Source organism: Puma concolor, chromosome E4 (genome assembly GCF_028749965.1).
Source record: "Puma concolor isolate L17-30 chromosome E4, mPumCon1.1.hap2, whole genome shotgun sequence".
Taxonomy (NCBI): Eukaryota; Metazoa; Chordata; class Mammalia; order Carnivora; family Felidae; genus Puma; species Puma concolor.
Genome location: NC_141683.1, coordinates 68,075,565 through 68,091,907, shown reverse-complemented (window position 1 = coordinate 68,091,907; position 16,343 = coordinate 68,075,565). Strand labels below are relative to the sequence as shown.

The 16,343-nt window shown below is 46.1% G+C and overlaps 1 protein-coding gene and 1 long non-coding RNA gene across 6 annotated transcripts in view; both read right to left on the bottom strand.

Annotated features, from left to right (window-relative positions):
• The window catches only part of LIN9 (lin-9 DREAM MuvB core complex component), a 64,789-nt gene that overhangs the window by 4,205 nt on the left and 44,241 nt on the right, over positions 1 to 16,343 (bottom strand). For all 5 annotated transcript variants that reach the window (XM_086694229.1, XM_086694231.1, XM_086694230.1 and 2 more), the window contains one exon: positions 2,608 to 2,733. In XM_086694229.1, coding sequence (XP_086550355.1) covers positions 2,608 to 2,733 — 126 coding nt within the window. The remainder of the gene's footprint in view (positions 1 to 2,607; positions 2,734 to 16,343) is intronic.
• LOC147572767 (uncharacterized) lies at positions 5,602 to 7,045 on the bottom strand. Its single transcript, XR_015246229.1, has 2 exons — positions 6,632 to 7,045; positions 5,602 to 6,402 (listed from the first exon to the last, which is right to left on the bottom strand). It is a non-coding gene; the product is annotated as an uncharacterized LOC147572767 (long non-coding RNA).

Genomic DNA, 16,343 nt, shown 5'->3' with positions numbered 1-16,343 from the left:
CTCGCCTTTACCGGTTATTACCAGGACGGCTGCCGAGCGATACCCTTCTCCTCTCACTGTTCCTTCTACATTTATCGGGTGGCATTTGCCTACAAGAACTTTTCCTTAAAAGTTAATTGGTTAATTAGTTAATAAATTAGTATGGACTCACAGATTCTTACTTTCTTCAAAAGGTTATAATCTCTCAGTATAATTACTTAATGCCGAAGCCCAAACTGTCCCAGATTTGGCCAGTGGGGACCCTGTCCGGCTGGTTCTGCTGGACATGTTCCCTTACCCCAGGGGGCACATTTTACTTCCTTGCCCGCTAAGATGGTCCGGGCTCGTCTACCTTCTCTGCCCACGCTCTGGAAGCAGGCTCTTTTTCGAGGAGCGCTATTTGTAGACAGTAGCGTTTGGAACCCAAGATCGGGTGCTGGGGGTGCTCGCTGCTGTCAGGGTGTCTGCCTCCGGGCTCTCTCAGTGCGTGTGCGCACACACATGCACACTTACATCCGTGTCTTATAAATAAAAGGAACCACGGAGTCAGACCGATTCTTCCTCTTCTAATTTAACGCCACAGGGTTCGCCGTAGCCTTTCCTTCTTGGCGCCTTCTCTGGAGGTGGGACAGCGGGCTTCTGTCACCCACAATACACCTCGTTACTCATCTGCTCCATTGGGATGCAGAGTCTGAGAACTGCGAACCCATACCGCCACGAGAAAAAACCTTACTAACTGGAGTTCAGTATTTATTTAAAGTTCGGTTTACCTTCAGCCTAAGAGTATATATAGTCAAAATACTATGTTCAGGTTATGTGGATTCGTTTTGGCCCCCGTCAGTGTTTCTGTTTCTCCTCTAGAATATGGTTAGGTTCGTTTCTTTCTTTTTCTAGTCCATTTTAGAGCTGAGCTCATCTGTGTTTGCTGAGGAAACAGACACGCAAAGAAATGTCACCGCTCCTCCCTCCCCAACCCCCACCCCGTCCCCAAATCGGTTTCCGGTCTGTCCTTCCTGCATTTATTCTTGAAAAACTACGCCGTTACTCGTAGATTCTACTCCTGCGTGTTTCTGATTCCAAGGGGAACACTTAGTAACTTTCACGTACTTTCCTTTTTTCACGTAGCGTAGCCTGGAAATCATCCATGTGGGTGAACAGGAAGCTTCCCGGACTGTTCTTACGGGAGGCACTCCACGGTGCAGACGTGCCCTAAGTCCTTCAGCCAATTCCCTGTGTACGGGCATTTACGTTTTCTCCTAATATTTGGCAGTTACCAGGAGTGCCGCAACGAGTAACCTTGTCTCTAATAAAAAAAATTCTAACGTTTTTAGATGCTCTGAACGTTCCAGCGCAGATCTTTTGGGTAAATACAAGTTCACAAATCTGTTTGGTATACACTGGGAACAGAATTGCTTAATCATAGTGCTCCCTGTTCTTATTTTAAAATCAATACTGTATGTCCTCAAGAGCTTTGTGAAAATTAAATCAGTCTGCTTCCCTGGAAAAACGAGCCTATCACAAGAGGCCTGGCACACATCACGAAGCTAAAGAGCGGTGTCACATAGGTGACAACCAGCAGGAAAATAAAACTAAATGGTAACGGAGGGCTAGAGGAATGAGCAAAATGTACTGAGGTCGGTTATAGGCAACCACTGAGCACGTCCCTACGGTCAGTGCAGGGGGATTGGTAACATGGCCCGAGGCGGGTCTGTGGGACTTCGCTGGAGGCCGGCACGATAAAGGGCTAAGTGGTGCAGAATCTCACATCACAAGTGGAGGAGGCTCACTGGAAACATAAAAATGCGAGTGCGGGAGCATTCCAAACTCATCTCGTTTAATTCCTACCGTATGGTAAGAAAATCAAAATTAAGGAGCGCCTGGGGTGCTCAGTGTGTTAAGTAACTCTCGGTTTCGGCTCAGGTCATGATCTCATGGTTCGTGAGTGATCTCATGGTTCGTGAGTTCGAGCCCTGCATCCGGCTCCGTGCTGTCAGCTCGGTGTCTGTTTGGGGTTCTCTCTCTCTCTCCCTCTCTCAACCCCTCCTGCTCGTGTGCTCTCTCTCAAAATAAATAAATAAACTCTAAAAAAAGTTTTTAAAAGAAAATCAAATTTTAGGTGACGCTGTTGAACTGCCTTCATATGCATGAATTTACACACGTGGTAACAATTCACAAATAACCCTATGCTCTCTATACTGGAAGTTCGAGAATCCACAGTTCTAATGCAAAGCTGAAAGGAGGAAACAAAATTGTATACACAGCAGGACCATAACCTTGTGAGAAGAGGCAGAGGTATATATACAAGACGAAGGGGAAATAAACCAAAATATAGTATTGGGATAGCAGAATTCAGTAATCATTTTTCTTGATTTTCCTGAATTTTTTTCCAAGAGCTCTAACATTTGTGACTCAAACAAAAACCAACAGAACTGATAGCTCCCTGTGCGTAGAGCACTCTTCAAACCAACTCCAAAACAAGTAAAAACGTACGTAAACGTGGTTTTGCTAACGGGCCTCGTAAAGGTAATGGCTTAGTCTGAATTTTCGAAAATGTGAAGGTACCCCGCGTTAAGCTTCAAGTAAAAGAGCCCAGGGGGGCCCCTCAGCGATTTCCTACAAAGTCCCCACCTCATAGCAGTACTGCTGGACTTTGTGCAAGACTTTGTTGAGGTCCTTGTTCAGCTGCTCGAGCTCCAGGACGATGGTCGCGTACCGCCGCTGAAACTCGATGCCGATGGGCATGGAGTAGGACTTCTGCAAGAAACGAAAATCAGGTTCTGGTAAGGATTTTTTTGAGCGGTGCAATTTCTTCCTTTCCTTTCCTTTCTGGGGCGGGGGGGGGGGGCGGGGGGGGGCACGAGAAAGAATGAGAGATCTGGGTAGGGGCAGAGGGAGAGGGAGAGAGAATCTTAAGCTGGCTCCTTGCTCAGTGTGGAGTCCGATGCTGGGCCCTGAGCCGAAATCAAGAGTCGGACACTTGGCCGAATGGAGCCACCCAGGCGCCCTTGAGCAGCGCAGTTTCGCTGATGTAGTAGGAGATCTGACTGATCCCAAACTAAGGTTTATTAACATTTTCTTTCCTTGACATCGTACCTCTCGTGTGTGACGGCGGCATTATCGTTATTTAGGAGACTCCTCTTACGAGTAAATCTGCCATTTACTTTTTTTAAGTTTGTTTTGAGAGAGAGAATGAGAGAGCACGCGCAGGAGGGGCCAGAGAGAGAGGGAGAGCGAGCGAATCTCAAACAGGCTCTGCATGGACTCTCGACCCGATCCCACGACTGTGAGATTATGACCTGAGCAGAAACCAAGAGTCAGACGCTTAACCAACTGAGCCATCCAGGTTCCCCTGCCATTTACTTTTTAAAAAATTTTACTTATTTAAATTCAAGTTAGTTAATACACAGTGTAGTGTTGATTTCAGGAATAGAAACCAGTGATTGATCAGTTTGCATACAACGCCCAGTGCTCATCCCCCAACAAGTGTCCTCCCTCCTGCCCGGCACCCATTTAGCCCATCCCTCCCCGCCCCAAACCCTGCCCGCAACCCTCAGTTTGTTCTCTGTATTTAAGAGTCTCTTATGGTTTGCCTCCTTCTCTGTTTTTATCTAATTTTTCCTTCCCTTGCCCTACGTTCATCTGTTATGTTTCTTAAATTCCACATATGAGTAAAACTGTAGGTCTTTCTCTGCCTGACTTATTTTGCTTAGCATAATACATTCTAGTTCCATCCACATTGTTGCAAATGACAAGATTTTACCTTTTTTTTTTTAAAGATCTTACAGAGAGAGAGAGGGTTTTGTTGTTGTTGTTTTTTTTTTTTTTATCACCACAGAGCCTGGCGCAGGGCTCAAACTCACAAACTGAGAGATCATGCCCTGAGCGGAAATTAAGAGTTGGACGCTTAACCATCTGAGCCACCCAGGAGCCCCAAGACAGAGAATAAGTTATATGAAGCAGAACTGTTGAATCTGTATACCTGTTCATTTCATTAGTCTTCCAAGTTTCTCGTAAGTTTGCCACTTTTCAAAATAAAAAAGTTGGTAAAAAAAAAAAAAACAACAACAACAAACCCACGTATACTCATTTGAAGTATTCTGGTTACGGGAACTCCATTCTTCTCCATCTGGAATCAACTGAATGTAGCACACCGGTTAAGAGCACGGGAGCCGGAATCACACCACAGAGGTTCAAATCGAACTGTCACCTGCTCGCTGTGCGGCCTCAGGCATGCTCCTTAACCTCTCTGTGCTGTTTTCCTCGTGTGCCAAACGGGGACCATACGAATACTTACCTAACGGGAGGACGCGGCGGTGACGGGAAAGCGCGTGCCCGCGCACCGCCTCGCACACAGAAAATGCTCGGAGCGGCAGGTGCAATCGCCGTGCCCTCGTCCGTGTTTGCCCCCCACCCGGAAGCGTGAGCCGCCGTGGCCTTTGCTCCGTCCCCCCCCACCCCCCCCGCCCGCTGGACCGGCCGCAGGTGCTTCGACGGGACCCTCCGGCCAGGCCGAGGCAGCCGCGTCTCCTCCAGGACTTCCCGGAGGGCGGACCTCGCAACCCGTCCCGGAAGCACAGGGAAGGCGGGAAGCAGGCCCGGGCCGCCCACGAGGCCCAGATCGCAGAACTACAATGGTCTGGGAGACAGAAACCGCAGAGGCCAGCCGCGCGACCCCGCCGCGTTACCGATGAGAGCCCCGAGGCCGAAGGAAGCCCACGCCGAGTAACGTGCGGGTGACGTGACGCGGAAAATGGTGACGTGTGCGGAGTGACCATGACGACGCGCCGGACGCTGCCCTAGGTGTCCAACGGGGTCTCCCTGGATCCTCACAACAACCCCCCCCCCCCCCCCCCCCGAGCAGGGGACCGTGCTTAGCCGCATCTTGCAGATGGAGGGATCTGCGCCCCCCGTGTGCACAGCCAGTAAGCGGCAAGCATGCGGGACCCAAAGGCGACTGCGGGGGTGGGGGTGAACCCCCCCGCCGCCAACCCCCCCCCCCCCCCGAGGACCTGTGCAGCGGGGGGCGGGGGGACAATGTTGCAGGGAGAGCAGGGAAGGGAGCACTGTGGAGGCGAGCTTCGAGGCCTTGGCAGGACCTCCGACTCAGTTTACCCCTGGTGCCTCCTGAACCGCGTCGCCTTCCTCGGCTTCAGGTTTTGTGCAGTTAGGCCCAGTGGATGACCCCCAGAGCCCGCACTTAACAGAATACAAGGGTCAACGGGCCGCGGTAAATTTAACTGCATCTCCTTATCGGGGCGGACTGGGGGTGACCGAGGACACGGTGTGGGGTTTCGCCAAGCACCTGACCCAGTCTCTTCTTGAGGGGAAGAGTGTATTCTGGCAGACTCAGAGCTAGTTAATCTATATCAGAATTATTAAAGGTTCTGTATCTTCTTGCACAGAATTCACTGCAGGATGTCAAAGGCCTTGATCCTCAACTTCGGTGTTCAGTGTATTTATGAGCCATTTAAATACAGACAAAGGAGGACTTTACATACATACACCAAAATGTACACAGGAGTGGCTGGCTGGCTCAGCCCACAGAGCGTGTGACTCTTGTCTCAGGGCCATGAGTTCAAGCTCCACGTTGGACAGGAGCCCACTTTAAAAAATTTAAAAAAAAATTTTTTTAAATGTTTTATTTATTTTTGAGACAGAGACAGAGCATGAGCAGGGGAGGGGCCGAGAGAGAGGGAGACACAGAATCCGAAGCAGGCTCCAGGCCCCGAGCTGCCAGCACAGAGCCCGACACGGGGCTCAAATTCACAAACCGCTAGGTCGTGACCTGAGCTGAAGTCAATGAGCTCTTTGTGTTTCAGCCACAAAGACTAAACGATGTAAGAATCGATGTCAGAATCCTACAATAGCTGGCATTGGAGAGGACAGCCCACATTCCCTGGTATTATGAAGTGAGAGCGGAATACGATGCAGTATAACAGTTATTTCAAAATATACCCACCTCCAAATGCTCAATAGTATATACACTATATGTGCTTAAATGTACAAAAACAAAAAGAAGAAAAAACATCAAATTCAAGAAGAGTGGTAATTTTTTAAATAGAATACATTTACTCAGGTTTTACACATACAATTCAAATTAAGAAAAAAATTTTTTAATGTTTATTGAGTTTTGAGAGAGAGAGAGAGAGAGTGCAAGCTGGGGAGGGGCAGAAAGAGAGGGAGACACAGAATCCCAAGCAGGCTCCAGGCTCCAAACTGTCAGCACAGAGCCGGATGCGGGGCTTGAACCCACAAACTGAGAGATCATGACCTGAGCCCAAGTTGGACGCCTAACCAACTGAGCCACCCAGGTGCCTCCTACAATGCAAATTTTTTTAAGCACAAATTTGACATTGAGTTAGGTCTACATGAATAAAGTGAGGCACAGAGTCAGATATTAAGTTGAACTATATAAAATAATACCTGGGGTGCCTGGGTGGCGCAGTCGGTTAAGCGTCCGACTTCAGCCAGGTCACGATCTCGCGCTCCGTGAGTTCGAGCCCCGCGTCAGGCTCTGGGCTGATGGCTCGGAGCCTGGAGCCTGTTTCCGATTCTGTGTCTCCCTCTCTCTCTCCCCCTCCCCCGTTCATGCTCTGTCTCTCTCTGTCCCAAAAATAAATAAACATTGAAAAAAAAAATTTTAAAATAATACCTAATGCAACTTTTGGTCAAAAACAAGGTCTGGTAACAAAGTAATGAATGATTTTCTTGTGTGGCTTATGAGCTGAGGCCCAAGGCAACCGTCTAGAGACACAGAATGTTTTAGGGGATAAGATAGCAGACAGAGCAGTTCGTGTGTAAGGGTGTGGGAGTTTTGGCCATAAATTTATATAAGCCGCTCCTGTGATAAGGCTAATGTCAACCTGCACAGCAAGCATATGGTACCAGTGTGACTTAATCCGGAATATTATAGCCTATCTGGGCCCCACATCATAAGGCAAACTGGAATATCCAGAGGAGAGGAAGCAGAATTGTGAAAGAATCCAAAATCATATTGTATAAAAAAAGGCTCAAGGGAAAGGGATCTTTTATTTATCTTTTCATTTTACTTATTTTTGAGAGCGCGTGTGCAAGCGGGGGGGGGGGGGGGAGGGGGGAAGAGTGGGACAGAGGGTCTAAAGTGGGCTCTGCCCTGAGCCAAAGTCAGACGCTTAACTGACTGAGCCACCCAGGTGCCCCGGGAAAAGGATCTTTTAAACTAAACTGGCAAGTATTTATTACACAAGTAGCTCATCAATACATCTCATTGGGACAGAACAGAACAATATAAAAATAGAACATAACAAGAAAGACCCCGTCACTTATCTGTGCCCACCCACCCCACGCTGCCCTCCGCGGTGGACCCCGTCACATTTGGCGTGTGGCTTTCCAGTCACTTTTTCGAGGCGTTTCATACACACATATGCACAGCTTTTTTACAAAAATGTAATCCGATAAAAATGGAATATTGTCCTACAGTCTGTCCAATGTAATGTGTCTTGGAGAGCTTTCCATGTGGATATAGGCAGATCTAACTCGCTCCTTTTAGGAATTACACGGTGCTCGCGTAGGGAAACCGTGTCAGGATTCATCTGACAGATGGCCTTCAAGACGGGTATTTACATTTTCTTCTTTTGTTGCTCTTACGAGCTATCCTTCGGAGGACACTCCTGTATGCGCATCTCTGTGCACCTGACTGTCCTCCGCGATGACGCCCCAGAACTGGAACTTACGCCCCCACCTACGGTGTAGAGCGGTCCGCCTACTTCTGCACACATTTGCCAACGTTTACGTGAAGTGTTTACAAATCTGATGGGAGACTCTTCAGTCTGCAAAGGACCAGGAAGACAGAAGAGGTGTAAGCTGCCTCCAAATATCGAAACAGTTACCACACAGAAGATGCGGAATCTTTGAGCCTACAACTGCGGCTATGGGAGGAAAGCCACAGAGTCAACGTGAAGACCTCACGGCGAGGGGCGCCCGGCGGGCTCAGTCGAGTGGGCATCTGACTCTTGTTTTCAGCTCGGGTCACGATCTCCTGGTTTCGTCGGATCGAGCCCCGTGTCGGGCTCTACGCTGACAGCGTGGGATTCGTTCTCTCCCTCTCTCTCTGTTCCTCCGCTGCTTGTACACTCTCAGTCTCTCTCAAAGTAAATAAACTTAAAAAAAGCCAAAACTCATAATGAGTTGGCTGTCTTCCTCTCCCACGGCGGGACGTCTTCTTCTGTCCCTGTGTGGATAGCTCACTACCCGCCATGTTCTCTGTGCTCTTCTGATGTTCCACGGGCCTTCTGGTTGGCCGTCTCTTAATTTTTCTCTCGTGTTTTCCATCTCTGTTTTTCTTTTTTAAATGTTTATTTCATTTCTACATAATCTCTACGCCCAACACGGGGCCTGAACTCAAGAGTCAAGAGTCACGTGCTCCACCGACTGAGCCAGCCAGGCGCCCCTGCACCTCTATTTTTCAATCACACACTGTGGGAGAGTTCAACTTTTTCTTCTTAACGGTCTATTGAAAATATTTAAAATTCTTTTTGGAACAGAAAATAACTTTGCAAGTCTGTGTATGTAACGGGATGTATCAACTGTTAGATTGTACGTCAGGCTGAGGGCTCCCTGACTGCCAGGATGAGACGTTTCCGTTACAACTTCACGCTATATAAAACTCAGCATTTCTTTTCAAGTTTATTTTATTTTGAGAGAGAGAAAGAGAGAGAGAGAGAGAGAGAGAGAGGGAATGAATATATGAGAGTGGGGGAGGGGCAGAGAGGGAGACTCCCAAGCAGGCTCTGTGCTGATAGCTGGGGGGCTCGATCTCACAGTTCGCGAGAAGGTTCAATTTAATTTGTAATAGCTAAAAAATGTAGACTATCCAAACACCCCTCAACAGGCAAATGGAGAAACACAGTGAGATCCTACTTAGCAATAAAAAGAATTACGGAATGTTGCATGAACTATGGAACACACAACCAGGTGGATGAATCAAGATCATTACACCCAATGAAAGACGCCAGGCAAAAACAAAAAAAACAAAAAAAAAAAAGAAAAGCACATATACTGAATGATTCCGTTTACGTACAATTCTAGAAAATGCAACCTAATCTGTGTAACAGAAGGCAGACCGGTGGTTGCCTGGAGCCTGGGGTAGCGGGAGGGATAGATCACAAAGGACTTGGGGAAATCTGGTGGGAGCGGAGTTGTAATCCCCTCTGTGGCGATGGTTTCATGGGTATGTGTGTATATGTACACACACACGTATATCTGATCAAACACACATCTTTTAAACAGGTACAGCTCACTGTATGCTAATTATACCTCAACAAAGTTGGGGAAGTAATGGGAAAAACCCACCCAGATCAGCCACAGAAACCACTAACACCCCAGAAACCCCCGACCCACGTCACCTTACAATCCCTTCTCTTTTCTCTCCAAAGCAACCTAACCTTGACAGCAAACATCACAGTTTGACTTTTGAACTTTATAGAAAACACAGTTACACGGTATATACTTTTGTTCCCAGCTTCTTTCCATCAACACCGTGGGATTTATCCACGGGCTGTGTATCTCCCTAGTTAGTTCGTTCGCCGCGGCACAGTATTCCTTTGTAGAAATAGGAGGCATTCAGCCGTTCGACTAGTTCCATCTGGTGCTGGGCAAAAGGGATGCTTCTAGTTCTTGGCTGATAATAGTGCTGCTAGGTTTGGTTTTCGTAAACAGAGCCGAAGAGTTTCCCAAAGTGATGGAATAAGAAAGTTCTAGTTGCTTCACGTATTTTCCGATCTTTGATATTTTAAGTGTTTGAATATTAGCCACTTTACAGGTTGTGAGTCGTCTCTCTTTGTGGTATTAATCTGCATTTTCTCTATTACCTTTTCAAATATCTTTTGTACGTTTGAATATTCTCTATTCAATTCTCTTTCCTGTTTTCTATTTCTGTTTTTTTATTGACTTATAGTTCTTCATATATTCTGGATGCAAGCTTTTGGTCAATTATATGTGCTGTAAGTATTTCTTTCCATTCTGTGGCTTGCCTTTTATTTTCTTGTAGTTGTATCTTTTTTTTTTAATGTTTATTTATTTTTGAGAGAGACAGACAGAGAGACAGAGAGCGCGCGCAGGGGAGGGGCAAAGAGAGAGGGAGACACAGAATCCGAAGCAGGTTCCAGGCTCTGAGCTGTCAGCACAGAGCCTGATGCAGGGCTCAAACCCACAGACCACAAGATCATGACCTGAGCCAAAGTCGGAAGCTTAACCAACTGAGCCACCCAGGCACCCCCGACCCACCCCGTTACCAGTTTTAAAGAGAAAGGTTTTTTGTTTATTTTTTTTAGGTAGTCTCTATGCCCCATGTGGAGCTTGAACTCATGACCTCAAGATCAAGAGTCATGTGCTCTACAGACTGAGCCAGCCAGACACCAAAGTTTTTTTTTCTCCCCAAAGAGAAAGTTTTTAACACTTCACTAGTAAGTATAATATCTGCTTTAAGTTTTTTTTGGTAAATACTCCGTTAGATTTGGGGATATCCTTTCTATTCCCAGTTTGATAACAGTATTTATTTTTCTCCCAGGGAGGGATGTTTAATTTTGTAAGACAGCTTTTCTGCATCTATCGAGATGCTCTTAGGGATTCTCTTTTCTCTCTTAATGTGGTGAATTACATTTAAATTTTTTTCTGAATAAATGATGATCTTCAAGAGTCGGACCTGCTAGTCTTTTAAACAAACATCTAAGGCGACTTTCTAATTTAAAGGTTGATAACATACACTCTTACAACCTTGTCCGCTTTCCAGACAGATAAAAGGAAAACTGCGTCGCAATCGGTCTTCTTTTTGGAAAGCAGCCTGGCACTTCCTCAAAAGCTTAAATGAGCTACCGTGTGGCTCAGCGACTCCACTTCTAGGCAAACACCCAATGGAAACGACAACACACATCTGCGTGAAACCTTATACGTAAGCTTTCAGGCAGCCTTACTCGTAACAGCCCGAGAGTGGCAGCGACCGAGGAACGGATAAGGAAGACGGGGTGAGTCTACACCACGGAATGTTATCTGTCAACAAAAGAGGTACCGGTAACGCACAAACCAGGCGGATGGGCCTTCACAACATGGGCCCACAGCAAAGAATCCAGTCCCCAAAGACCACACGTCGCACGATTCGTTCACGGTCAACGTCCAGAACGGGTGGACGGAAATCAGATTAGCGGCTGCCGAGGTACGGGGGGTGCGGCTTTTGAGGGGAAATGAGGAGTTACTGCTAAAAAATAAATGGGGTTTCTTTCGGGAGTGATGAAGATATTCTGAAACGGACTGTGAGAATGTCTGCACAAGCCACGAACTGAACTATGAACTGAAAACCAGTTGTCCCCTTCCTGTAAATGGGTGTATGCAAGGTATCAGTAAAGCTGCATTAAAAAAAAACAACAAACCCTGACCTTTTAAATATTTACTATAATCAGACATGGTTTTCTACCAACGGCTCCCACGATCGATCAGTCAGGCTGCCACACGCAGGTTGGGTGTGACGTGCAAAACGGATTACACTTTGAAGGCTGGTTGACTGGGAAGCAGATTTCTGCAGAGGTCCCCGAGCCCCCAAATAAAGGGGACTGAAGCATGGCCAGACAGTTCCGACAACGTATTCTGGGCAGGAAAACCAACTTCCAAAGTTGGTGGAAAAGAGGGCGGGAAGCAGCACGGAGGGCGTATCACTCGGCGAACCGCTAATACAAGGTTTTAAGTGCGGTTCCGACAGAATTCCCAGGGACGGACGCCTTTTCCTGGACCTCCTTGGATTATTACGCATCTTTACTCATGTAGGGTAAGGCATCTTTTCAAAGTGGGACTGTTGGTTCAACATCCACTTTTATATATGCTGAAGCAATTCAAACCTATTTTAATAAATTCCGTGTGCACTATCAGCTTGTGAATGCTCTGCATATTTTTAAGATATTCAAAGAACCCAAAGTAGAAAAGGCATATTGAAATGAACAACCTCAGACAAATTTTCCCCGAGTTAATACACTACATAATTTGAGCAAGGTATATGATTGAGAAATTTGTCCTTGTTGGATTATGAAAGCGACGAAATATTTTGGGGCGCCTGGGTGGCTCAGTCAGTTAAGTGGCGGATTCTTGATTCACCTCAAGCCACGATCTCACTGTTTGTGAGTTCAAACCCCACATTAGGCTCTGTGCCAACAGCATGGAGCCTGCTTGGGATCCTCTCTCTGTCCATCTCTATCCCTCCTCCCTCTCAACAATAAATAATAAAACATTAAAAAATAAAAGTGACTAAATATTTTATCATAATCTAAAATAAATAATCTCAATCACTTTACAAATAGAAAGTTTGAACTTCTGAGTTCATATTTTTGCCGAGTCAAGTCTGAGATAAAAGGTTAAGCTTTCCAACATCAAAGGAGACTTTCTCAGACCGATATTCTGTTTTCCTTGTATATTCCGTAAGAAAATATACTTTGAACAAAATAGCATGTCCAGTCCTTTGAGGTGAGAAACAGCAAGCTACTCGGGATATTTTGGTAAAAATAAAACTTAAGTTAGCTTTCAACTTCCAAATTAAATTAATGAAATTAAATATTTGTTAAGGTGGAGGATGGGTGGGGATAGGGAAGATAAAATCACCCGTCACTGGTGCTAAAAACAGGAGGGGTTAGCAAATGTTCAGTTAGTTTAACGTTGTTAACTTGAAGCTTTAGAGAAAAATAAAGAAAAAAGTTACGTGGCATAAATGGAACGTATACTCAGAAAATTTGTAATTCATAATTCTGGAAAAATTGCTGTATTCCCTTTCTTTTAAAGAACAGCTCTTCTGTTTTATTTACTGCTTTTTGAGATTCACAGAGAAAGAGCATGCACGTGGGGGAGGGGCGGGGGGGGGACAGAGGATCTGAAGCGGTCTCTGTGCTGACGACAGCGAGCCCGATGCGGGGCATGAACTCAAGACCCATGAGATCATGACCTGAGCCAAAGCTGGAAGCTTAACTGACTGAGCCACCCAGGCACCCCACAAAGGAGGTACTCTGCGTATAAATCCATCTGTCTGTGACAAAGACGGGTATCAAAAAACACTCCCGAACATACTTCTGATACTATTTATAGTTCGCATCTCTCCAAAAATCAACACAATTTGCAATAGCATTCATTTAAGTTTTTCTTTATAAAAAAATTTTTTTAAATGTTTATTTTTGAGAGACAGAGCACGAGCAGGGGAGGAGCAGAGAGAGAGGGAGACACAGAATCCCAAACAGGCTCCAGGCTCTGAGCTGTCAGCACAGAGCCCGACGTGGGTCTCGAACCCATGAATTGCAAGATCATGACCCGAGCCGAAGTCGGATGCTTAACCGACAGAGCCACCCAAGCGCCCCTAAACAATTTAAGGTTCGATTCTCTAAGTAAACACGTGATTTAGGCTTTTCCTTCCTCGGGAAACGTATCATTCTACAGTAATCTGATACGTCGTGCCTTGATCTCATCCCATGAACCTGAATGCCAGGTTTATGTTTAAATGCTAGTGCTTTTGTAACATTAACATAATGAGTGAATACGTTTTATTTATTTTTGAAGATTTTATTTTTAAGTAATCTCTATGCCCAACGTGGGGCTCAAACTCACGACTCTGGGATCAAGAGCCGAATGCTCCACAGACCGGGCCAGCCGGGAATCCCGAGTGAGTGTGTTTGAAACATATTATTACCAATGCCCAGGTTATGTTTACCAGTTGGAATGATTTTACTAAATGTTTTGAGAGTTTTGCATTGTGAGACTCAATCAAGATATTAACGTGAGTAGACTGTCGATCTGTTACCACTTGGAGATCCCCTAAAATCAGTCACTGTCTGCTTCATCTTTTTATGCCCATGGAAGTGCCATATTTTCTTTGGACATCATCAGACTTCCTGGGTGTTTGAGTAATGTTCTTTTTTTTTAATTTCTTTTAATTTTTTTTTGAGAGAGAGAGCGAGCGAGCGAGCAAGCACGAGAACAGGGGAGGGGCAGAGAGAGGGTGACAGAGGATCCGAAGCAGGCTCCGTACTGACAGCAGAGAGCCCAGACATGGGGCGTGAACCCACAGACTGTGAGATCATGACCTGAGCTGAAGTCGGACACTAAACCAACTGGGCCACCCAGACACCCCTTCGAGGAATGTTTTAACGTTTAAGGAGTTTTGCCAGTTTGTCAACTCTGGTATGTCGTTAATATCGTATCCATATTAAATTTTCTTGGATACGTAACGGAGGAGCCTCTGGATATGTGGTTCATTCTGTGAGGCAGGAAGCTAGGCACGGGCGACGGGAGGGTGGGCCTTAGACGTCCCCGACAGGGAGCCCCAGCCGAGGGCCGCCCAGGGAGCACCCCAGTGCAGCCACCTAGGAGTCGGTGTGCGGTTACAACGTCCCAGCAGAGGAAGAGCTGTCTGTTAAGCTTCTTGCCCTTGTGCAGAGAGCAGCGCTTGTCCTTACCTGACCTGCGCCTCTAGAATAGAAATGATGCGGTTTCCTACTCCATGCAGGCACGTCCCCTACCTCTTGGGTTTGGTTTTGTTTTTTGAATTTATTTTTGAGAGAGCGCAAGCAGGCGACGGGCAGAAAGAGCGGGACAGAGGATCCGAAGTGGGCTCCACGCTCACAGCAGTAGGCCCGATGAGGGGCTCGGACTCCCGAACCGGGAGATCACGACTTGAGCTGAAGTCGGGTGCTTAACCTGAGCCACCCAGGTGCCCCTCGAGTACATCCCGGGAAAGGACGGGAGGAGTCGGCTGATTATTACATTATCAGGGCCTGTCAGGCTGTGGGCTCTGCGGACTGGAGCGCTCCTCCCCACGAACGGACTTTCATAAAACCTTGTCTGCTCTACCTGCGCTCTGCTGTCCTCCAATTCTTCATTGTGGCAGAGAAAAGACCCGAGGCCTCTTTCCTTTCCCATCTCCCTCTTGGTAACAATTCGAGCTTCTGGGCTTTTTTTCAAGAACTTTTTAAAAAAAGTTTATTGGGGCGCCTGGGTGGCTCGGTTGAGCATCCGACTTCAGCTCAGGTCACGATCTCGCAGTTTGTGAGTTCGAGCCCCACGTCAGGCTCTGTGCTGACAATTCAGAGCCTGGAGCCTGCTTCCGAGTCTGTGTCTCCATCTCTCTCTGCCTCTCTCCTGCTCATTCTCTGCCTCTCTCTCTGTCAAAAATAAATAAACTTTAAAATAAATAAATAAATAAAATTTAAAAAAGTTTATTTATTTATTTTGAGAGCAGGAGAGTGAGCAAGAGTGGGAGAGGGGCAAAGAGAAAGGGTGAGAGAGAGAATCCCAAGCAGGCTCCTCACTGGCAGAGTGAAGCTCGACGCGGGGCTCGAACCCACTAACTATGAGATCATAACCTGAACCGAAGTCAGACTGACTGAGCCACCCAGGTGTCCCAAGACTTTTTCACTTTAAATGGTGGGAAAGTTCAGGGAAGGCATGGAAATATAAAGTGACTTGGGCAAGTAGAAACAGAATTTAGTTTTAATGATTTTTTAAAAGTTTCTTAATGTTTATTTTTGAGTGAGAGAGAGAGAGAGACAGACAGAGCACAAGGAGAGGAAGGGCAGAGAGAGAGAAGGAGACACAGAATCAGAAGCAGGTTCCAGGCTCTGAGCTGTCAGCAAAGAGCTCGACGTGGGGCTTGAACACAAAGAACTGTGACCTGAGCCGAAGGTGGATGCTTAACCGACTGAGCCACCCAGAAGTCCCGAAATTTTGTAAATATTCTATGTGAACTTGAAAATAATAGGTACCCTATAGCTGGTAGGTATAATATTCTATACATGCCAGCATGATCGAGTTTGTTAACTGTGTTGTTAAAATCTATATCCTTACTAGATATATTTTAAAGCTGACAGCAGAGAGCCCGATGCAGGGTAAGCTCTATGCCCAACGTGGGGCCTGAACTCACAACCCAAAATCAAGAGTCACGTGGTCTATCAACCGAGTCAGCCAGGAACCCCTCCTGAGTAGATTTTTTGACTACTTGTTTTATTAGTTACTAAGAGGGCTATGGAAACTGTCCTTCTATAGAGTGGGATTATCTTTTCCTTTGAATTTTGTCAATTTTTGCTTTATGTACTTGGAAGTCATCATCAGGTACATATAAGTTTCAAATTATTATCTTGAAATTATAACTTTTCATCAAGAAGCAAACTTCTTTATATCCCGTATCTGTTGCCCTGAATTTTACTGTCAGATATTAATATAGCTGTCAGACCTTCTGTTATTTTAAAACTTTGCCCTGTATATTTTTCATACATTTAAAACTTTATATTTTCAGGATCCTTTAATATTAAATGTGTCTCTTCCATTCATCATAGACTTGGGGTTTTATTTTTCATCCAGTTTGGCAA